The sequence below is a fragment of the Nanorana parkeri genome, unplaced genomic scaffold (genome assembly GCF_000935625.1).
Source record: "Nanorana parkeri isolate BGI_ZX_2015 unplaced genomic scaffold, ASM93562v1 scaffold1246, whole genome shotgun sequence".
NCBI lineage: Eukaryota > Metazoa > Chordata > Amphibia > Anura > Dicroglossidae > Nanorana > Nanorana parkeri.
The window spans coordinates 427,103-451,807 of NW_017307514.1; the positions used below are offsets into that span (position 1 = coordinate 427,103).

A 24,705-nucleotide genomic window follows, 5' to 3' on the forward strand; every position below is an offset into this window, starting at 1 on the left:
ATGGTGGTAGATAGGCTATGGCCGGCAGCTAGTGCAGAAAGATACTGTAAACCTCCCCGGGACTCTGTTCCCTGTGATGACCGGGATCACGACGATCTTTGGGCATTTGGCCAGGTTTGTGCAGAGCTCCCACAGTATGCAGCCTCACTTGGCCATTGCTATGCCACGCCCCTGTGACCTTTTTAACTGGTGAGTAAAGACCAGCTCCTGAAAACTTTCACACCAACCATTTCTTTGTACTTTTATTAAAAGTGAATACAAAACTCTATTTCCTTAATTTTTATTAAATAGCAAACGAATGTTTACTCTTGACTGGAAAAACTATATCAAAGCGCTAAAGGTGTGAGGTTGTGAGGAAAATAAATAAATAATATTGAATACGATCAAGTATTCAAGTGAAAAAATGTATATATATTGATCAAGTGGAAATAATGAGTAGAAAGGGGCTGTATATTTTAACCTCAGCCTAACATATAGTTGAAAGGATTAAAAATTATATATCAAGGAGAAAGTGTTATTAAAACAAAACTTCCATGTGAATAAAATTGTATCAAAAGGAGCAAGTGAATGGTCATGAAAACTAGTGATGGTAACAAGTGTAAAACAAAACAAAATTGATATAGTGTTGCATTAAGTCATCAGTCAATATTAAGTGATAGAAAACGTGGTAGCCTTTCAAAGTCAATCAGCGATATATAACAGTATATAACAATTTATGGGCTGATCCACAAATAGCCCCCTTTCAGTGAAGAGACAGTGTTCAGTGGATGATGATTTTAAAAAGCCGGGGGAGAGACGAACACAAGGTAAATACTTGATGATTTATTACGGTGATAGTCCGACAGCCCCCCTCATGGATGGGTACTCACCAGACTGTAGTCAGTAGAAGGCTTTTTGGTTAGTAGCACTTCGATCTACGGTTGTGCTCTAATGTAGACTCGGTTATTCCCGCTTTGAGACCAGGCAGGAAGAGAGTAGTTTTTTCTTCCTTGCAGCGCTGGAGGTGTCCCACAAGCGTGGTAATGGATTCTCTCAAATACGGTGACAGCGAACCTTCTCTCCGTAGCCCCACGATGTTTAGGAATTAGAAAAAAGAGAGAGCCCTCATGGTGCAGTAATTAAAAGTATTCAGATTTATTAAAAAAGTAGTAACTCACATATACAGTGTAAAAAATCCGGCCGGCAAAAGCAGCTCTGGAACGGTTTAAAAAACTCCTCGTGTGCAAAATGAATCTACCCTCTTGACGCATTTCGTCATGTGACTTTCTCAAAAAAAGGTAGATGTCAAGTAATGAGGTAAATGCTGGTATATAAGCGCTCTACTAATTGGTCCTGATTAGGAGACCCATCAGCAGAAAGTTCAACACCAAGCGTCCATAAAAGGTTATAAGGTTATAAAGTTATAAAGTTTTAAAACTAAATGAATCTACATAGAGAAAAATAGTTGAGACATCAGGGGGATAAATTAATTACAGTTCACAACATTTCATCAAGCATCTTAATTACATAAAAACGGTTATTAAATGTCAAAATTGTGAAATTGGTTACTGAAGTCTTTCCTCAGAAAAAGATTCCTGGTTTTCATCATCCTGTTCCATTAAGGGATGGTATCTTTGGGCCAGGGGCAAATTAAAACGAGTTTGTTGTGTTGATAGTTTTTTATACTGTGGATTTGAATCATGATCATTCAGAAGGGGTGTGGTTGTCCCTTCTCTTTCTCTTTTTCGTTTTTTATGTATTGGTTTCCAATTAAAACTGTTAGGGACCTGGGTTATATCCTCGACTCAATCTAAGCTCGACTCCTCTAAGTAACGAAGAAGAGAGGGTTTTGAACTTGGGACTGAAATTTGCCCCCACACATAACCTTAACAAATTTTCTACCTATGTTGATCTACAAAAATTCATTAGAAAATTAAATATAAAAAAATATTATTCCTCCACCTCCAGCATTACCCCTTCTAATGCCATTACCACCGAAGAAAGGAAATACATTCAAACCCCGCTAAGGAACAACTCAGTATTTAATCCTAAAAATAATTCCAACCACTTCATTGAAGTCTTTAAAAGTTTGGTGGAAGAAGACATTAGATCCCTAAAAATTAAATATATAAAGAATAAAGAATTCCTCAGCAGAGGAATTGAATCCCTTGAGGATATAAAAGATATTGTGATCAGACCTGCTGATAAAGGGGTAGGGGTGGTCGTGATGAACAGAAACTATTAAGAGGAAGAAATGAGGAACATCCTACAAACTAAAAATACTTATAGACTATTAAAGAAAAACCCTACCTACGATTTAAAAAAAAGAATTGGTGATCCTAATTAATAAGGGACAGAAAAAAGAATTGCTCACGAAAAAAGAAAAAGATTATCTATTACCCTCTGTTTGTAAAGTGCCGACGATTTATTTCCTTCCCAAAATTCACAAAGACAAGGAAAAACCACCAGGAAGACCTATCATTAGCGGAATTGACTCCCTCACAGCAAGATTAGGGGAATACATTGATTATCATCTACAACCCTTGGTAAATAAAACGGAAGCTTACTTAAAAGATAGCAGGGATATGTTAAATACACTTTCTAGACTAACAGAAATTATCGATAAAGCTACATTACTAGCCACCATAGATGTAGCCTCTCTCTATACTTGTATACCTCATGAAAAAGGACTCAGAGCAATCAAATGGGCATTCGACAAATATGGAGACCTCAGACGCAAGCAAATTAACTATATTCTTGAATGCCTTCAATTTGCCATGACTAAAAACTTCTTTTGGTACCAAAATAATTTTTATTTACAAGAGAAGGGTGTAGCCATGGGAGCTAAATTCGCTCCAAGTATGGCTAACCTATACATGGCACAATGGGAAGAAGAACACATTTTTAGTAAACCCATAGAATCATTAATACTCTGGAAACGCTACATCGATGATATCTTCATTATTTGGAAAGGGACATTACCCTCCCTAGAAAATGTTGTAAGCTGTCTAAAAAATAATGACTATATATTACGGTTTACATCCACTATTAACAAATCCACAGTATACTTTCTAGATTTGGAGATTACTAAGGATCTAAACGGTTGGAAAACGAAAACATACTTCAAACCTACCGACAAGAATGGATACATTCCTATCCAAAGCTGTCACCACTCACAATGGCTGAGAGCTATCCCTAAAGGACAGCTAATGCGCATTAGGAGACATTGTACCGACCTGGAAGATTTTTATTCACAATCTCAGGTCCTTGTCCATAGATTTGCAGAAAAAGGCTACAAGATGGATGAGCTATATCGGATAAGAGATAAAGTTGGAGACCTTGATAGGAAGAATTTATTACAACAAGGTCCAAAAAAGAAAACTGATACCTTTCCAATATCATTTATAACCGACTACTCAACCCAACACCGTGATATAGAATATATTATCAAGAAGCACTGGGCTATTCTAAAAAGGGATAAAACACTTGGCTCCATACTCCCGTCTAAACCTAGAATCATCTATAGGAGAGCGCCCACCTTGAGGGATAAAATATCCAAAAATGTTATCGATCCACTAAAACAAACCGCTTCCTTCTTTGAAGGAGTTGGTTTTTATCCCTGCAAAAGATGTTTGGGTTGTAGAACCACAGGGTTGAGAACAAAAATAAATTCTTTTAAATCACAAACAAACAATAAAGAACACAAAATTAAACAATTTATCTCCTGTACTAGTCGTTACGTCACTTATCTTTTGGAATGTCCATGCGGACTCCAATATGTCGGCAGAACCACGAGAGAACTGAGGAAGAGGATAGAGGAACATATTAATAACATTAAAAAGGGGTTTACAAAACATAGTCTTTCTAGACACTTCTAAAAACGAATCTAAATGGATTTTCCTTCTAGATACCATGACACCCAGAGGACTCAACATAGAATTTGATTTAAATTGCTTTCTAACTAATGACTAATATGTTATAGGTTTATATAGTTCTCAATTAATATCAAAATCTTCCCTCTATTTCTTGGATTTCACCCTCTATTTACAATATCTTTTCAATAATTAATTTTTGTACAATAATTCCCTCTAATTTTCGCCTGTCAAATACATCGATTAAGGTCGACAGAGACGTCATACCTTCAACATACAACTCTACATGAAAATTGCACTGATTAATGTTGATTGAAGCACTATTTAACTAGAGTGGTCTCCACTAAATCATTATTTTTCATCATTATTTTTTACCACCACTTAATTACCAACCATTATTTCCTATTTCACATTTCACAGCTTTAGTTTATTACCCATAATTATTTAATAACTTAATAATTGATATTTATCTATGTTTATCACTTTTCGGAAGACACCTAAATTATCGACATACACTTACGGTAATTATCCTCTTTACATACACTGATTTACACATCAGTTAACCACCACTTTTTTATATAAATCTCTTATAACTTCACATGGGTTTATATTAATTATATCCCCTTGTTTTACACTCTATACCTCCCCCACATAGCTGAGCTGTTTAGGATCGGACTTTTAATCATGTAACTTATGCTATCTTATTAAGGCATTTGAGGAAAGACTTCAGTAGCCAATTTCACAATTTTGACATTTAACCCCTTCATGACTGAGCTAGTTTTTAGTTTCTGTTCCTAAAGATAACACTTTCTCCTTGATATATAATATAATATAATATAATCCTTTCAACTATATGTTAGGCTGAAGTTAAAATATACAGCCCCTTTCCACTCATTATTTCCACTTGATCAATATATATATTTTTTTTCACTTGAATACTTGATCATATTCAATCTTATTTATTTATTTTCCTCACAACCTCACACCTTTAGCGCTTTAATATAGTTTTTCCAGTCATTTAAGGAGTTTGCTCCTTTTTTTCTCAGCTGCTTTAGGTTTTAATATATAATTTAGTCAGTTCCAGAAGCACAGATCATTCACTGTATATCTAATGTTTACTCTTGACTATGTGTGTACATGTGCATCTATTAACATTTTGCTGTGCAATAATGGGAGGTAGTTAGCAAATCAAGCCCACAATTGTTGCCATAGTTAACCTTTTGTGAACCAGTCACAGTACATAAATGCCCAGTCCACATCCCCATTGTTCCAGGAGTTGGATGACAGTCTACCGCCTCAACAACAGCCAATTAATGTCAATTAAAAGCCCAGAAGCTGGGCTAAAAATTATAGGCCAAACAGTGACTGCAGCCAGTCAGTTATAGTCCCTGTTCATATATGCTGACAGAGGCAGGTGACCGCTGTCAAAATACAATAGACGGAATATTATAGCCTGTCAAGCTAGGCAACCTTGTGTAGTGTATGGCCAGCTTTAGTCCCAAATGCATCAATAGTATAGGTCCAACATGGTCAATATAGCTGTATGTAAAAATACATGTATTCATTTTTGAAGGAATACAACTGCATTAAATAAATTAATACAACTGCATGAAATAGTGTTTTTACATCTATCTTTAGTTCAGCTTGAACTGATTATACTGACGTCTCATACTGGTATCTATATACGGATGTTATTCTATTCATGTACTGGATTCATGGACTCATGCAGGACTTTTACTGCAGGAAGTCCAATGCGTATTAATTACTTATGCTACACATAATGAAACTTATTAATATGCAGAAATTATAAAAAGGGGACAACCAGCTATTACTGCTTTTTAAAATAATGCGGATTGCATGTAATTACCCAACCACTAGAACTCTTATGATAACAAATCTCCATACAGCAATTCACCATTGAATTATATTCTATTATGATCATTCTTGATCTAAATACTTATGTAATGTGTTATGTTATTATGATATGTAAATAACAATGTTTCAAAACTTTGCAGCCTAATTTCCCAAATGTCATAATATTCCAGAACTTGGCACTTCATAACAAATGTGAAGAGGAATCTAGATGAATTATGTATAAATAGTGTCACAGGTATAGTGTTTTTTCCCCTGACAGGGCTGTACTGTCTCTGTGTCTCTGCCCTCTTTCATCCGAATCTCATCTGATCTGAGTTTGTGGCTGTTTGGGGGCTCAGCCCTAACCAGTCAGTGCTGGGGCATCGCTCTGAACCAACTTGTTGTGATTTTGGCATTTCAGCCTTTCTCAGGTCCTGTGTTTGGGCTAGGTCAGGAGTAAGTAACTCCAACTGTGCTAAAACTACACATCCCATCCTGTGTCTGGCTGTGGGAGTCCTAGCTGTGGCGGTCAGTCTTGCAATGCCTCATGGGACTTGTAGTGCCAGAACAGCTGGGATGTCAAGGTTGCCTAACCCTAAACTAGGCCCTTCTGTCTTGTATTTTCTGATCTGACCTTTATTAGTTTCAGCTTCTTCTTTTACAAAGATTTTTATTACGGTTTAAAAACAGCTTGTAATGAACACAAGTATCAAATGCTTTGTTGTACAAGACATAAAAGTACAAAATTACACATTGGGAAAAGTGGAATATCAGTGTGTCAGAAGGTTAGTAGCAGGTTACATGAAATACCACAATTCCAAATTTCCAAAACATCTCCATCTCCACCCCCTGACACCCAAAGGCATGTGAGGAACGTCAGAGGCAGTCCTTAGTTGGTTGTGGGATATGAATGTAAACTGGGCCCCAGACACTTTATGAGGTTTTAAAGATGTTATTGCTCTGGCAGTTCACAAATGATAAGAGATACAGACACCAAGGACAGTACAGACTCCAGACTCACTGACTACTTCCCAGCATTCAGGGTACAGAGAGAACTGAATGCGGCAAAAGTGTGTGCGACAAAACTTTAGCTGGTTAGAAGAAACCTTCTTGTTCTGCCAGGAGAGTCACCAAGCCCCTGCCAGATTCCAGACTTCACTCAGCTTCACCTTCCAGCAGAAATACTCTCCCTGGTTCTCCTTCCTGTGTCAGCTCCCCCCTCACTGACAGGACAGCTTCAGACCACAACACTGTGCCTTAATTCCTGGCCACCTGCAAGCCTAGCCAGACTACACAGCACAACACATACCCTCCCCCAGGCAGGAGCCCAGGTGGCAGAGACACTCACAAGGTCAGCCCTGAATATATATAGGTCCTACCCCAGCATGCACCACTGGCAATAAACCTCTTAATAAGCATTATTGGATATTTTGGCCCTATTAACAGGGTCACACCCCAGCAGCAGGCAGAAACAAATGATAACACTGGGCTTAGGGAAACCAAATGAGTACAGAACTATTAATCAGCTCAGACTGGCTACAGTCCAGCATAACTAAATTCAAGGAGTCACCCCGCTTAGGGCAAGGTGGCTACACTGAGAAAAAGAAAAGGCAGAGGAGAAGAAAAAAGAGGCCAGAAATCCACAGGGGGAAACAGATGGTAGAGAGAAGGGGGGAAGTGTGGTCCTCCTGGGACAAATGTTTAATCAAGGACCTTAGATCTTTAAAAGATTGTGGTTCAATCATAAAGAGCGCAAGTATTCAAACTATTGCACCAAGACACAAAAATGATTAGTCCGATAAAATAGCTGTGAGCTTTTCATTAACCACCTCCCGTCTATGTCCATTTCTGAACGGCCGGACGAGAGTCTTCTAGGAGCAGGAGGGCGCCGTAAGACGTCCTGCCCCTCCCCCCACTCGTGTGCGGCGCTCAGTGCGCACACAAGTGAGGAACTGTTACCAATGTAAACAGCCAGCGATGGCTGTTTACATTCAAGCAATCGGGCGACTGCCGTTGCCGCGATTCTGGGCGTCCAATCAGGGACTGGCATTGTGGATCCATGCAGGGAGACCGGAGGGACATCAGTATATGATCTCCCTCCAATCTCCTCCCAGTTCTGTAAATGCAGGAAGTGATGTTTCTTACATCACTTCCGCATTCAGCTGTCACTCTCTGTCTACAAAAGCCAGAGAGAAGCTGGTGAAGCAGATCTCTGCTCCACCAGCTTCTTTGGGGCTCTCTAGGTGACATTAGGGGGTCTTAGAGACCCCTGATGTCCCCATAAAGAGGACCTGTCACTGTAATTTGATATCACATAGGAGGCTTCTAGAACTTGTAGAAAAGACTGTCATTATGTAAATGTGTCTATGGCGGCATGTTGTTTAAATGCCACCTTGCCTGCATCTGATCTCCTGGGTGTCTGCCTTGTGCTCAGATATCTGTTACATAACTGATACACCAGTAGAATTTTGATTTTAGAACATGGATTTGATTTTCTTATGGTTAACGGGGTCTAATTAACGTTTGTTTTCAATAACAGTGCTGAGGAAAATAGAAGGAGCAGGATGGAATTGTTTCCTTGTGTCTTATCCAAACAAATTATGATTTAACCCTGAAAGTGATTTTGATTCAGGGAAAAAAAATCATACATATTGTGATACACATGTGCTAAGCACAAAAGAAACCTGTTTATTGCGTCAGGAATTCCATTCAAGTAGCAGGTCTGTTAAATTTTTAACGACTTTCGAATTAAATTAGATGACTCAATAGTTGCAAGATCGAATGCTCTGATGAACAATTTTGAACGAACATCCAAATTAATTTTCTAACAGTGTATGACCAATATAACTACACTCCTTATCAAGTTCCAAAATCCCTTAGAGACAGGCAGCAGTTTCCTACTACCCATAACAAACATGCCCTTAAGGTCAAATAATATTGCATTCATAAGAATGCAAATTACTTCTATGATCCTGAATTTGAAATGCTTGCATTCCTGTATAACTGCTAAAAAAACCCCTCCTAACTGCGGTAATTCTATGTTTTGTCTTGTTTGATCATATCAGTCAGGAAAGAAATCCAGAATCACATACTATGATCCAGTAAACCAACTCATACTGCTGAATAGAGCTGCAGCTAACGATTATTTTCAAAATCGATTAGTTAGCCGATTATTGAGTTCGAAACACCAAGTCGTAACATAAAACTGATAAATATATAACACGAGTTAAGTGCTTCAGGACAAGCCTGTTCCTCTCATATTCAAAAGAAGAATCCAAGCTTAGGGGTCTATTCACAAAGCTGCCGAAGGATCTGGCCGTAGCTTCGGACGATCCTTCGGCTAGCTTCGGCACCAGGACCCCTTCGGTTCAGGAGAACCGAGGGGGTGCTGTACGGGCTATTGAAATCAGAAATTGCAGGCTGGGAAATATAAGCAATGGTAGCATTCTCATTGATGAAACAAGATTCCTCTTTTTCAGCTACGAATGTAAGCTGTATTATCGAATATCTCAGAGTATTCATTGAATTATTATTTGAGTACAAGGCACAATGAAAACATTTCCACTGCTTTAGAAAACAATAAACATACAAAGTGTCCAATTTTTCAAAGCAATACAAAAGTAAAAAATTAACCCAAACTCTAATAATGTTTTATAATTTAGCAACATTACCTAAAACCAGGCAGAAATTATAAAGAAAATTGACAAGGATCACCTATACGTCATACAAGGATTGTTTTGAGACAATGTGCTTTCAAATAAAAGGACTATGCTCAAATTTCGAGAATGCAGAAAACAGAATCGCTGAAGTCCTACGGTGCAAAAGGCTCAGTTTTTCCTGACCTGGAACAGCAACATACTGCGTCTCTGAATTAGGAAGCAGGTAATAAAATCAATAATGAAACATTAACATTGGGGGGGGGGGGGATGCATTGGAAATGTAGTTAGAATTTAGAAATAATACTAGAGAGTTAAAACAAGATTATGAGGTCAATGTCATAAAAAAGTGCATTTTTCTATTACTTGGTGGCCTCTTCATTAGTGTTAATCAGGCAATCAAGTGGAAAAGAAATTACAATTTAAAAAAATATATATCTAAATACACAGTTGGGTGTTTACAGTGAACACAGGTTCCCTTGCTTTAGTTACAAGTGTAGTTAATTATTAACTACTTGCTGCCCAGAGCAATTTCTTGCAATTGCACACACATAATAAAATCTGAATGTTTGGCTAGAAAACAGCTTCAGTCCCCTAAACAATTATATATTTTCTGAAAGCAGAGGCCCTGTAGAATTAAAAGATGCTAGTTGGAATGTTTTATGTTGCACGGTATTTGCGCAAATGTTTATCAAATTAGTATTTTTAGGATAAAATACACTAAAATGAAATTTAGTGCACTGAAACAGAATATAATACCCAATTTTTGGGCAACATATAAAAGACGGGGTCATGCCAGGTAAATAGATACCAAACATGTCAAGCCTTAAAATTGCGTATGTCAGTGAAACCGCAAAAAACTACAATAACAAAAATTAGGCGATGCTTTAAACGCTTTTATGGCTCATCGGTTTAGTGCTAATGATGCTAGTGATTGATGGGCCTAGAATTATTGCTCTCACTCACTTCCAGCGGAGGATATGCATTTGCGTGAACCCGCTGGAAGTGGTTAAATTGCCTCTACAACTAAACTATGGCCTCTCTAAAATGAAAGCTACCTTATGCATGTATGATTCCATCTTTTTAGTTCCTTTTTTGCTTTAACGATGAATTATTAATGTTTCTTATTTGACCATTTGCTGTAGCTGTTTAATACCATCGTTTACATTTTATACCTGTTGAGCTTCTAAGGTATTTAAATAAGAGCCAAACTGCTGAATGCTGATATGAGTAGGTTGATTTGAGTTGAGAATCTTCACTCACTAAAGCTGGGCATCCACTGCTTAGATTTCCAAAAGAACTTTCTTTTGACTTTCTATTAGATGATGGGGCAAATTGACGATCGATTTTGACCGTAGTGATGAAAAAACTCGAAGGAGCAGGATGGAAATGTTTTCTCCAACAAACAAATTTGTAACAGTGAATGTGGTTTTCGTTTGGGAAACTCCATTCATTTCAAAATCGAACATTAGAATGAAACTAAATTTCGATTGACATTCATGAAGTGTCTGATGGCATTATCAGGTGGTAAAGGAAGATCTTTCTTACATACGTTCATTTGGAAATCTACTAATGCATGGCCACCTTGAGGCTGATTTAGTAAAGTATTTGAGAATGCTTACATAATAAATTGTGTGAATATTCACTTCATTTATCCAGTCCTGTTCAGATTAAATAAACAGGGATTTTCTTTTCACTTTATTGCTGAAACATATGAAAAGCAGATTCTTGTTTACTTATATCATCTGAACAATTGAATGTTTAAAGTGCTACAATTTATTGAAGGTTCTCAACTCCATTAGTAAATCAGCCCATATATTTGGAATTTTTTAAAAACATTTCCTGTTAAGTTACCCTTTGTATTTTATCTGAGGTTTAGGGTCTTATGTACTCCAGTGCTACAAATGTTGTTTAGACGTTGGTAACAAATCATTGTTATATAAATAATGTACTGCAAATAGGTATGCAATGCATTATGTATTATATTTCAACATATTGATCATTTATTTTAGTTTCATATTTTAACAATGTTTTAGTATGTTTGCACAGAGAGCTGAAGGGGAAAGCCATGGAGTTTAATTACTGTCAGTAGGGAAATAATGATTATTTAACCAACTTTAGAACAGTATTTGGTACAGTATCAGTTAACAGCATTATATATTTGTTGATAAATGTTATCCTTAGAAAGGTTTTCTTAAACATATACAGTAAATAGATGCACAAATATGCAGAATAGTAGGTATATGTTAGCAACTGAATATTATGAAACGTAACTTGCTTTGTTGTACAAGTTCATGTATTAAAAATTACATGGTGCAAAAGACCCATTAAACAGTATAATCTTTACACCGTACCAGAAAAAAAAGTCTGTATCTGACATGATCTGATAAAGATCATGTCATAGCCATAGAAACTAGGGATGAACCAATGCCGATACCAGTATCGGTGCTGATACTGGGCATTTTCACAAGTATTTGTAAAAAAATCCCCGATACATAAAGCCGATACTGGCCCTTTAAATGTAAAAATGGAAGTGGCTGTCGTAAGGTCCCGCTCTTGCTTTGGACCTTGCGGTAGCCTGCTGGGACCTCACGGTGGCTGTTTACAGCGCCGGTCTGGCTGCACATCTCCTCCTTTCCGCTGCCCGCACAGCCCTGGGGAGACCCGGCACAGCCCTGGTGAGATCTCACCTGCCTGTACAGCCGTGGTGCGACCCGCATCCGCATGCAGCCCCAACAACAGCTCACGCCGCCCTGGTGAGACCGCACACAGCCCTGGTGAGATGCCGCTCACTGCCCTGATGAGAAGCCACATGCAGCCCGGTGTAAGACCCCGCACACAGCCCTGGTGAGCAACACAGAGTATGTAGCTTCATATTATTTTGCATTGCTGTATAATGTGTTGCTGGGATTTGTAGCTGCCCTCTATAGCTGGTGGTATTATTCTGCATTGCTGTAACATGAAAAGCTGGGATTTGTAGTCTTCTATAGCTTCTGGTATTCTGTATTGCTGTATAATGTATTGCTGGGATTTGTAGTCCATCTACAGCCTGGAGTCAGTGGCAGAACTACCAGGGGTACAGCATTTGCAGCTGCGACTGGGCCCTGGCACTCCACCACTGTCCTAAAATCATTAGTGTGTATTGTTTTAGAAAAACTGTCACATGACAGTAAAAAAAGTATCCGTAATTGGTGAGCGAGCACATGAGGAAAGGTATCGGTACTCGTATTCGGTCTTGAAAAAATTGTATCGGTGCATCCCTAATAGAAACCTTTGCAGAGGTGACAGATACAATGGAGCATTTGCATTTCTAACTATGAATATCATTGTCCTATCATTAATGTCAATAAACACTGATCTTTCAGAGGTGGATGATCAGATAGACAGTGAGCCAATTATGCGGATTGCGGACCAGAGGAGCAAAAAAGCAAAGCTTTTTTTTTAGCTAAACACAAAATATGTCAATGGTTGTATAATGAAGTATGCAAGAACTAAAAGTCACAGTGCCCCAGTGCAAAGTCTGAATAGGGCTTCGTCTTTGTGTATGATAAAAATTATCTGATGATTCCATTCATAGCTAGGCTTTTCTTTTTTTTAGAAATAAAACTAGGTCTATCTGTTCTTTTTTTTTTTTTAAATTAAACCTGACACTGTGCTAAAAGCTATCTAATTAGCAAGAGTGTATACAAGCAGGCAAATGTAAGGTGACTGCAAATCTAGTCTCCAGAATTCTGTAGGAGAGTTTTAACTTAGTAATGGAATTTTCACTCACCTTAGTGAATGAGAGGAAAATTCATTTTGCAACAAATACTCAGTCATGTTCAACGTAAATGGAAAAACAGTATTTTTGGTTGCAAATGATTGGATGATATAAGTCAGCACAGCTTCAACACATTCACTAAACTAAGTTAAAATTCCCTTGCAAAGTGACAATTTACAAAGTGAACATGCCCAGCTCCTTTAGTAAACCAGCCATAGAATTGGGGCACTTTGTATGCACTAGGGCAATTATCTCAGAAATCCATTCTTTGCCACGTTTCCCAACACACATCCCCCATGCCTCTCTGTTCAGCCAAGAGGCTTACCCTGGGGAAGTGTGGCATACCTCTGATTTTCCAACTGTAAGTCTATAATTGCAAAAAAAAGAGCTCCTCAATTTAATAGGATCTTCTGGAAACTAAATAGAAATAAATGCATATACCTATACGTGTTTGCTTGAGGGTATCCTGTAATGTTGATAACTTTTTTCAGGTGACAGATGTATATTAAATAAGTCTAACTAGCCTTTAAAGTGGTCCTATAGCCAATGCCATACTGGGACTTTGGGACCCAAAGGGGGGAAAAGGGAAGGAGGATCCCCCCGTAACAGAGCACGATATTTGGGTGCAGTGTGCATAGTGGGCTGCCACAAAAGTTAGACATGGCATGCGAAGTGCTACATGAACCCTCCAAGCTTCTTACTTTTTTCTAATAACTTCTTCTGTTTCTTTTGCATTAGCAGCACTCTGCAGTATTTACAGGCAGGCAGGCAAACAGGCAGGTGTAAGTGCGGACTTCCACAGAAAAGTGTGTCGGTGGCTTCTACTGACATCAGAGAGGTAGGTGCACCAGACTATGTAACTGACAGCCTAGGGAGCTGTCAATTAGAACCAAACCATCCACTTCTCATGCACTGCGGGCTCCATTCTCTCACTGTGCCGTGTATCCCAGCTACGATTACCCACAACCATATCCTAGCAACAGCACACTTGAGGTGGAGCTGTATGTTGTATATAATGTGTATTGTATGTGTATGGACCAAACACATACAACATACTTCATACAGATCCCCCTCCTAGATGCTAGGAGACGCTAAGGGACAAGACCACCACTGGTACTTTTTACACTGTATATAGCCCACATAACTGGGGTCCAGACAAGACCCCCACTATGTGCTTTTTACACTGTATATAGTCCACATAATCAGGGATCAGAAAATACCTCTACTAGGAACTTTTTACACTGTTTTTAAACCACATACTCGGGGGCCCAATGGGAGATTCCCTTGCCCCCCTGCAGGTTAGTCTGCTCCTGCCTATAGCTTTTTACATTTTTTAGATGTACTAATTTTTTATATATGGGAGAGCTATGAGCTAAATATACTGAAATACTTTCAGACTTAGCGTTGCCACCTGTCCAGGATTCACCCAGGCAGTCCGGATTTTAAAATTTGTGCCCGGACACATCAGAACTGAAAGCAGTGGACCAGAAGGTGGATTCATATTCTGTGTGGCAGGTTGAGGGCATTGATACTATGAGCACTGTTACTGTGAGCACTGTGGGCACTGTTACTGTGGGCACTGCTATTGTGAGCACTATTACTGTGGGCACTGTTACTGTGAGCATTGTTACTGTGAGCACTGTCACTGTGGGCACTGTTCCTGTGGGCGCTGTTACAGTAAGCACTGTTACTTCGGGCACTGCTATTGTGAGCAATGTTACTGTGGGCACTGTTGCTGTGAGCACTGTTACTGTGGGCCCTGGCTCTCCACCACTGTCCCAAATTCGACCTGGTTTAACCACTCTGTAGAGGTATCCATGACAAGCAGAATCTGTAGAGGTAAGCTTACTGTACCTACTGTTGGCACTGCTACTGTAAGCTCTCTTACTGCTCCCCCATCCCAGCAGCCTGCACACAGGGCACTTTACCCTGGCCAGCTTCTTCTTGGGTATAGCCCCTGCTCCCACCCCTCTCCTGTGCATGGCTGTGTGGAGCACCAGCTTCCTAGTCAGGAGAAAGAGCTCAGTGATGTCACATGCATTCCGCTAGGTGCTAACTAGATAGACATTGGTTGGAAGTATGCTGAATGCTAGACAAGATGAGTTAGTACCTACTGCTATATTACAAGAAAACAGCAGGGAAGTGAATGTGTATTTCTGCCGTACAGTTTATAAACAGCACTTCAGAAAACACACTCAGACAGCCAGAGCATTTGCTAAACGTGTGTGATGAAGCCATCATTAGAAAGCTCAGATCACAAACACAATGTACAGAGCCAATCACAGTGGCTCTGTCCCTTTGTGGTGACTGTGATTGCAATCACAGGAATATAAGTATAAACACTCTAGTGTTTACATTTAAGAGCCCTCCCTTTCCTCCCGCAATGGATTTAAGGAAGGGAAGACCATCTTATCAATGAATTAATTATTCATTAGCAGCAGAATGCAGGCAGCAACAGATTCAGGTGGGTTTATGTTTAAATACACTGATGGTAGCATCTTTTTTAAGCCCTTTCACCCCTCCACCTCCTCAGCACTATCCTTTCTCCAGTGACCAGAATACTAACTCCTTCACCTCCCTTATACTGAACATTTGCACATCTTAACCCCCTCACCTTCCATCTTCCCACTGAATGCGGCCTATATATTAACCCCTTTACCTTTTCCTCCCCCCTGTGACCTGTACATTAATGATGCACTGTATCTAGCACACTATTACCAAAAGCCATGTTTTAAAAGCTAAGCTTCTCCACTAATATTTTGGCTTTGCATGGAGGCATGTAGGCTGAATCACCTCTCTTCCAAAATAAAAGATTAAATTCCATAAATAAAAATATATGCATTCAAATCTGATACTTGCCTTGACAGTCCCCTCAAAAATAAGTTGCATAATAGGCTAGGATCATATACAAAGTTAAAAGTAAAGCTGGCAATATATCAATAGAATCTTTATTTTATTTTAAATTTATTTTTGCAATGTTTGTTTTCTAATACATACATCGGCTGCCTTCGGCTGCACTTCGGTCAGCCGAACATGCTCCGCATGTTCGGCTGAGCCGAAGTGCAGAAAGACATCGACTCAGCCGATCCAACATCTGGACTGGCTGAACCGAAGCTCCGGCAGCTCACTCACTGCCGTTCGCCCCTATTTACATAGGGGCTGAACGGCAGCGAGTGAATAGCCAAATGCCGCTGAGCAGCATTCGGAGCGGCTATTCTGCTCTGTATCTCCGTGGTACCGAGCAGAATAGAAAATCAATGAAAATAGTTGGGGGGAAAAAAGATTGAAAAAAGTTTAAAAATGTAAATAAATAGTCATTTAAAAAAAAAAAAAGATTTAAAAAAAATAATAAAAAATTGGGCGGAGCTAGCAGTGACAGCTAGCTAAGCCCAACGGTTTCCTATTGGCCGACACCTGCTAGAGTCTTTTAGCAGGTCCCAGCCAATGAATAAGAACTGGCCGGCTCCGCCCAGTTGTTATTGTTTAATGCTCAGCGGTCATTTGCGGGCAAAAGGCCAGCCCTTGGCAGGTCGTTCGCCCCGCTTTGGCTGTCACCGGCTTAGTCAAGCTGAAGCATATGCAGCCCTACAGCAGGCCTCATACAGCAGCCCTTCGGTTTGACTGAACTGAAGGGCTCCCGCAACCAAAGCAAGCCGAAGGATCAGCCGAAGCTACGACTGGATCCTTCTGCAGCTTTCTGCATTACACTCTTAGATGGGTCAAATCAACAAACATTTGTGACTGTAGTCAGGATGGAAAATGTTTCCCAAACAAAATTTCTAACAGTGAATGTGGATTTCACGCAGGAAACTCCATTCATTCAAACATCGAATGTTAAAATCAAACTCAATTTTGAACAGCATTCGTCAAGTCTCTGATGGCATTATCGAATTTTTTGATTAGATTTTTCATATGAATGTTCGCACGAAAATCTACTAGTGTATGGCCAGCTTTAAATGGGAGCAAAAACAAATTCTGGCTTCATACAGGTTGAGGGTTTTATCTTGCAAAGTTATTTCGATTTAGGTTTCCCTAGAAAGTTAGTCCTGTATCTTGTTAATGTTTATTTACTTAAAAGCCCTGGTTTTTATGTCTAGCCTTGAACGAAAATGTTAAAATTGCTCAAGAAACCAGTCAGGGAATTGTTATGGTTTTGAAAAACATATTACATTGTGTATAATGTAAATATAATAATATTAACAGAATACAGGCATACAGACATTTATAGGACTTTCCATACTTTTCTATCAGCAGGGTTTTCTTGGAGTGAAGATTTGTAACTTGTAAGACAGAGATTTGGTGAGTTCACTTCTTCTAACGTATGTTTTCTTCTATATATCGTGTTTCTGTCTTGTGAGCTGTATTTTATTTTTAAAGGTGTGGCTGTATTTTCTATACAGCACATTGAGAACCGAGGGATTTATTCAGCTGAAAAGAGTACAGAGCAGCACTGAATTTGATCAGTCTGCCTTTTATTCTGCAAGGGCAGAAGAAAAGTGGAAGTGATATCACATACCTGGGTTTCATATAGCTTTTGCCTTTCTTGTAACTGAAGCCATCGTTTATTCATAAACTCCACTGCAATTATGTCACTCTGTGGACTATTAACATGTTTAGCATTATAGCAAGACATACCCCACAGTAACTGCACAACAATATTTAGGAGTTTGGGGAGGGGTGTCCCTACACTTTTTGCTCCTAAGTTGGGTTGAGGGGGTGGTGTACATTACCGAGGGGTGGTAAAGGGGAGTGCTGGTGGTGCACATTACCGGGGGGCAGGGAGGTTGTGCCAGTGGTGAATTATACCTCTGGCTCCGGCTCTGTCCTGCTTCCCACCCAGCTCACTGTTGTCACTGTTTGCCAGGAGCTGGGTGGGACGCCAGCCAGAGCGTCTCGCTCAGCCCCTCGCAACCAGTGACGTCAGTGAGCTGGGCAGGACACCGGCCAAAGTGTTACAGGTTGCTAAGAGCTTTAAGAAACCCGGGACACTCTGTCCAGAAACAAGGTGACAGGAACACCTGCCCCCCCCTTCCCCACGTGACCCAGTGAGATGCCACCTGAGGAAACCATCTCAGACTGCCTCATTATAGGGACAGCACTGATTTTGGGTGCCCCAATATACAAACAAAATAATTGAAACAATGGGGTCTATTCACTAAGCTGCCGTAGGCAACCAAGTGAATGACCGACCTGAAGTGAAGTGAGCCGAACACTGTTCAGCTATTCACTTCAGGCTGGTACGGCTGAATTCAGCCGTATATCGGCTGAAATCAGCCGTACATCGGCTTGCTTCGTGTGGCTTTCGGGTCGGCCGACCCGAAGTGAAGAAGGAGTTCAAATCAGCCGATCCAACATCTGGATCGGCTGAGCCGGGCTATTCTTATAGATGCCAAACAGCAGAGGGACCGAGCAGAACAGAAAAATTGTTTAAAAAGTTTTTAAAAAGTAAATAGAAAACGATTGTGCGGAGCTAGCAGTGACAGCTAGCTCCGCCCAATAGTTTTCTATTGTCCGGCGGCTCTGCTGCCGTCGAAAAAAAAAGGAAAAAACTCTCCCGGGCGCTCTGGGAGCCTCCCGCTCCCGGCCGCCCAGGAGAGAAACACTGCTTTTTCTTTTTTTTTTCTTTTGTAATTCAATTCTGCAGTCATTTGGAAGGCAGAATGTTTGTGTAATTTATTAATTATTCATTTAAGTCTAACTTGTCAGTCAAACTCAACAATGTTCCTTTTTGCTTATACGATTTATTGACATGTTTGACATTCGCTGTCACAATTTGTTATAATGTTCCCTTTGACACGTTAAATAATTTTGCTGCTTTAGTTTACTGATGCAATTTATGATACAACCATTTAGCATCTCAGGAACTCTGTTATTGTTGTCATTTTGAATACTCACATATAAAAGAGCTAAGTGATACCAAACGTTTATTGCTGGCATATACTATATTAGCATTTAACACACAATGAATCACCTTTGCAGCTATGTTATACTCGTGATTGAAATACTTCAAAGTTATTTCTTCAGTTTTCATGTTGTATTTCTATTACTTTGTCCACCTTGTCCACACTGCTTCTCAGAGCTGCTGATAATTATTGCTTAGATCATGTAAGGCTTCATATAATTTGGTGGTAGCACTGAGTTCAATGGTGTTAGCAGGTAATTTGTATTGAGAGCAGATAACTACTTCAACCAGTGATGAGCCATTCAGGGATCATGTGGACAATATGGGAACTGTGTGGTAGAAATATCTGTCATTGTATGAGGACAAGGACATCATATGATTACTTACAATTTGCTCTTCACAGATACTCACGTTGCCTTTTTCTTTTCATTCTAGATTGAAATTGAGACCAGAAAATATCAGCGTGCGTAATGAAGATTATGTCTGTCATTCACATGGAGGATAATGATTTCAATGAAACAGAGGACAGAGAGTTCAGAGACCCCTCTGATATCAATTATACTGTTACTGCTTGTTGCATCATCATGGTCAGCATATTTGGTATGCTGGGAAATGGAATAGCCTTCTGGTACCTTTCCTTTAGAATTCCGAGAACCAAATTCACAGTGTATATAATTAATCTGAGCATCGCTGACTTTGCTTACCTGTTTTTCAATTTAATTCTCATGGTGTTTCAGATTATTCAGTTGTTGGGTTTACATCCACCTATTCCAGGAATGGTTAGGGTTATTATTTCAATAGAGATATTTTATGATGGAGCATACCAGGCTGGTATGTTCTTCTTACTTGCCATCAGTATTGAGAGATGTCTGTCTGTTTTCTTCCCCATATGGTACCGATGTTGCCGTCCTAAACACCAGTCATTGATAGTCTGCATTGGCTTGTGGTGCACTGCCTGGGTTGAAAGCTGTCTAGAAAACCTTGTCTGCACTGCAAAGGCTTTCGCAGTAAGAACAGTGGAATGTACAGGAGTTCAGGCAATGACATTTGTATTAACCATTGGAATCTCACTCCCACTTATGCTATTTTCTAGCACCATTTTACTTATTAAGGTCCATAAAGCATCAGTAAAATGTCAACCTCCAAAGCTCTATGTCATCATAGCCATATCTGTCTTTGTTTTTATGGTTGCCTCTGTGCCTATCAAATTTATGTGGCTGTTAATGTACCTGAAACATTTGCCAAATAACTTCCAATCAGTGCATTTCTTTTTTGCCAGCATCTTGTGTACTGTATTTAGTAGCAGTATTAATCCTTATATCTACTTTATGGTTGGAAGACAAAAGAAGCAAAAATTAAGTGGTGCAATCCACTCTGCTCTGCACCATGTATTTCATGAAGAGGAGGATGAAACAGAGAAAACATTTGCCAATAGCTCTGGGATTAGTCATATTAGCTAGCAGTGCAGTTAACAGCTTTGGGCCGTGGCTAAAACACATCTAAATCCAAAAGCAAAAATGTAATATATTGCATTTTACTAATTCTTAAATCTGGTGGCTGATTAGTTTTATTTTTGTAGGCTTTTTTATTTTATTTTCAGCTGGTGATCCAGCCAGTAACTTCCTTTAACAGACTAGTGGGTGAATTTATCAAAACTGGAGCAAACAGAATTTGTAGCAGTTTCCCATGGCAACCAATCAGCTTCTCTCTTCAGTTTGCTCAAGTAAGATTTGAAAAAGAGAGAGAGAAGCTGATTGGCTGGATTGCATATCTGCTCCAGATTTTGTCTGCTCCAGTTTTGATGAATTCCCCTCTAAGTGTCACAATATCTGGAAATCCATGCCGGATTTTCACTTTGCTTCCTGGTGCTGGGTTGTCAGCCTATGGTGTTTCACAAGGCTGCAGCCAATCTGCACTCCTCCTTCCCTATTTAGCCCTACCTTACTTGTTGCTTGGGGTGCGAGCAACAAGTCTTCAGACTTGTTTCGTACCCCTTATTTCTCTTGCGATCCCTGTGATCTTCTTTCCCTGTGCTTTTGGCTTCCTTGTATCCAGCTGGTATCCTTGTTTGGCGTTATCCCCTGCTTCGCTCTTTGTGTCCTTGCCATAGAGTACTTCAGTGTTTGCCTTTGTATTTTGCTTATGACTACCCTTTGCTTCCACCAGTGTGCTGTGAGTCTCTTTATTTTGCCTTATTTGCTTATCTTATTCTGTGTTTTCTCACTCCAGCCATTGTGTGTCTGCCTTCTTCTACCTACTTCCATCCCTTGTACTTCAGCCTAACTTTCTCTAGCATTCTGTTCCTGGTTACTTGCCTTTCCTCACCTCAGCTTCTCGGAGGCCTTCCCCTGCTCTTCTGTGCTCTTTGTTCAGTGTTATCTGTGTTCTATATCTCTGTGCAACGCACATCCCTTGTGCTTTGTTGTAATTCCCTTGCTCTGCTTCTTCCCTGATTATTTCTCTCTTTTGTGTCTGTGTTGCTTCCCCCTTGTACGTGCGCAATGCACACCCGTTTTGTGTTGTGGTTCCTAGTACCTTTGTGCTCCTAGCATACCTCTAGCTACTTACCTTTCCTGTGTGGTGCTGTGCATTTTGCACCTTTACTTGTGTGTGTCTCTCTCTCTCTCTCACTCGCTCCTTGTGTGCCTCTGTTCCCATCTTCCTCCTCTTGGTTTCAAGTTTCTTCTCTACCTGTTCCTGTATACAGTTCCCCGGTGCTTCCACTAGCCTCTGAGTCTGTGTGGGTGCGCTAGAGGGCCGCAACCTGGAAGTTGTCCAGCAGCCAATCATCCTCACCATTAGAGGCTCTTTCGAAGACCTGGCCCTTCTTAGATCTGTCCCCAATAACGCAAAGACTCTTTGTTCCTAGTCACCAGTAACGCATAGACCAGTAGTTCCTAGTCTCCCTCTGACCAACATCCCTGATATCACTTCAGTCCATGCCTTCAATCCACTCCATAGTCCTGAAGACTATCTTCCCTAGCGACCCGGTCCACAGACCGTTACACTAAGACCCCTTTCACATGGGCTGATCAGGAGAGGATCTGTGCATGGATCCTCTCTTGATCAGAGCAGTATGTCACCATTGTGACATCTGTATCCATACAGTTCTTTTCTCCATCTTGCGATGGAGGAATAAACTGCATTTGCCGGACCCCATGCCAGTCTATGGGGAATCTGATGTAAACAGACTTGTGTCCATTTACATCAGATTACCCCTAATCTGGCACAATCCGGTCCGTCGAAACAGAATGCTGTTCTGTTTTGCTGTTCCGGACCCTGTCCGTTTACACACGGCTACCCATGGATTTGCATTGGGCATCTGATCAGGTCCGCCTGAAAAAATGACAGGCGGACCCTATTGGACCACTCGTGTGAAAGGGGCCAAAGCTGTCCTGCAAAAGTGGCAGATAGAGGTTTGAGACAAACCATTTAACACTGACAGGGATGCTTACAATGGTAAAAACCTTTACATAAATTGCTGTAACTGCTTTAAAAAGTTTTATCTGGAGTTCAGATTTAATTTGCTAGTCACATTTATCTACATCTACTAATGCATCTAACACTACACTCTCCACAAGATGACAGCGTGACTGTCCAAGGATGGCTCCCTTGCTCCTCCATAGAGTGTAGTCACCATATGACAGGAAATGTGTTATTGGCTTGATCACCAGGTGAAACATAAAGGAACAAACTAATGCAGCTACCACATTTAAGCATTGGTAAGCTGCAATATATTACATTTTCATTTTGGGGTTTCGACACACTTTAAGCAAACAGTTGTTTAGCCAGTAAATTAAAATGTAGCTGCATGTAGATTTAAAAGACTCTTGTTTATACCACTGATGTACACATTAAAAATACTTTATATTTTATTGCACCCCAATCTGTCTTTGTGTAGCCTCCTGTAAATCTGCATAGCATCATTGGAACAATTTCACTAACAACTGATGTCTACCCAGCTGTATTGCTTTGGCTGTGGTGGAGAAAAGTAATTGGTTAGCCTACAGTGTCTCAATGAACAGTTACAAATCTTGTGGCAGATAACACAGATAATATATATGCATTCAAATTGTATTTAGCTGCTTCTTTGACATATGCTTCAATTTTCACTTTATAGCCTGTACAAATTATGTGTCATGCTACAGAAAAAAAAAAGAAATCACACACACAGATATATATATATATTTAGATAGATAGATATTGTATCAAAAAAGTGTACAACTTTATGAACTAAAATGGAATATTGAAATCAAATATTTGCGTTTTGAGAAATTAAAAACTGTTCACTTAGAAAAGAAAATGTAAATAAGCTATGTTCACTGCCTATTTTTTTGCCATGATCATGATTCAGTATTAAAGGTGAACATTCACTTTACGTTAATATTTCCAAAACCCCAATGTCTTCAGCATTTAATTGTTTATATTTATGGATGGTGGCAAAATAATGCTAGAAGGTTAGCAGGAGGGTTAAGTGTGACTATTTATGGTACTGGAACTTGTGAGAAACATAAACTTTCGGGACAATGAGATTAGTGAATAAGGTGGTGCACTTGTCGATTCCTGTGTTCCTAAATTTCAGGTTACATCATTGCAGTTAGATCAGTTAGGATATTGTTATTGTTTTATGGTCATAGCTTTTTTGCACAGGCTTACTATAGTAGATAAGTTCATAATTGTCAAGTTTCACTCTTCAATTCTCTCTCAAGCCTTCTCCTCTGTTGTTCTCACTTCCTTCCCATCATATCGTCAAAAGAGCACCAAGGCTTGCCTCATTGAGTTTTCTCTCAATGTAACCTTCTAGCACAGCCAAGGAACGAAATGTGTTTGACTATTAGAAGGTTAAAGTACAATTAAACCCTCAGTTGAAAATGCATATATAATAGTATATCGTATTAGTAATACTCACTGGCTTTTTTTTAATTGAGTTATTTTTTCACCCCATGATATGGTTTCTGTTGTCTCAAACATCTCTGTGGAAGCATCACAAACTTCTGGTTTGGGTTTGGAGCAGTGCAAGTATCATCCTGGTCATGTACACTGGTTCCCTTGGACTACATTAGCACACAGGCACTCATATACACAAGCACACACAACTCACACAGACACACGAAGGTTGAACTTGATGGACCTGTGTCTTTTTTCAACCATAACTACTATGAGGGGGATTTATCAAAACTGGAGCAGACAAAATCTGGAGCAGCTCTGCATGGCAACCAATCAGCTTCTCTCTTTCATTTTCAAATCTTAACTGAACAAACTGAAGAGAGATGCTGATTGGTTGCCATGGGCAACTGCTCCAGATTTTGTCTGCTCCAGTTTTGATAAATCCCCCCGCTATGTAGTTATGTAACATTTGCATGAGGCCTTGCACTTGGGTTATGCACCGCACATAAGTGCCTCAAAGATGACAGTCTTTATGCTGGAACCTCCTCCTACAAATGTCAGCAGCAGAGGACCAGCATAAACACGAGTCACAATGCACATTACACATATTGTTCCTTAATCATATGGTAAAATAATATTGGTTGGCTGATAATTCCCCAAAGACTATAGGATGGGGCCAGTGAGGAACATCTTTGACTTCTGTACTGGACCCACTGTCAGTCTCTAAAGCCATAAGAGGCAATATCTGAGTTTCATCTGGCAGACATCATTAGATGAGGCAGTAAATGACAGCAC

The 24,705-nt window shown here is 39.8% G+C and overlaps 1 protein-coding gene across 1 annotated transcript in view; it reads left to right on the plus strand.

Annotated features, from left to right (window-relative positions):
• Nucleotides 1–24,705, plus strand: part of LOC108797228 (mas-related G-protein coupled receptor member H-like) — a 39,590-nt gene continuing 14,885 nt past the window's right edge. Inside the window, exon 1 of the mRNA XM_018568797.1 lies at nt 1–114. Coding sequence (XP_018424299.1) covers nt 1–114 — 114 coding nt within the window. The remainder of the gene's footprint in view (nt 115–24,705) is intronic.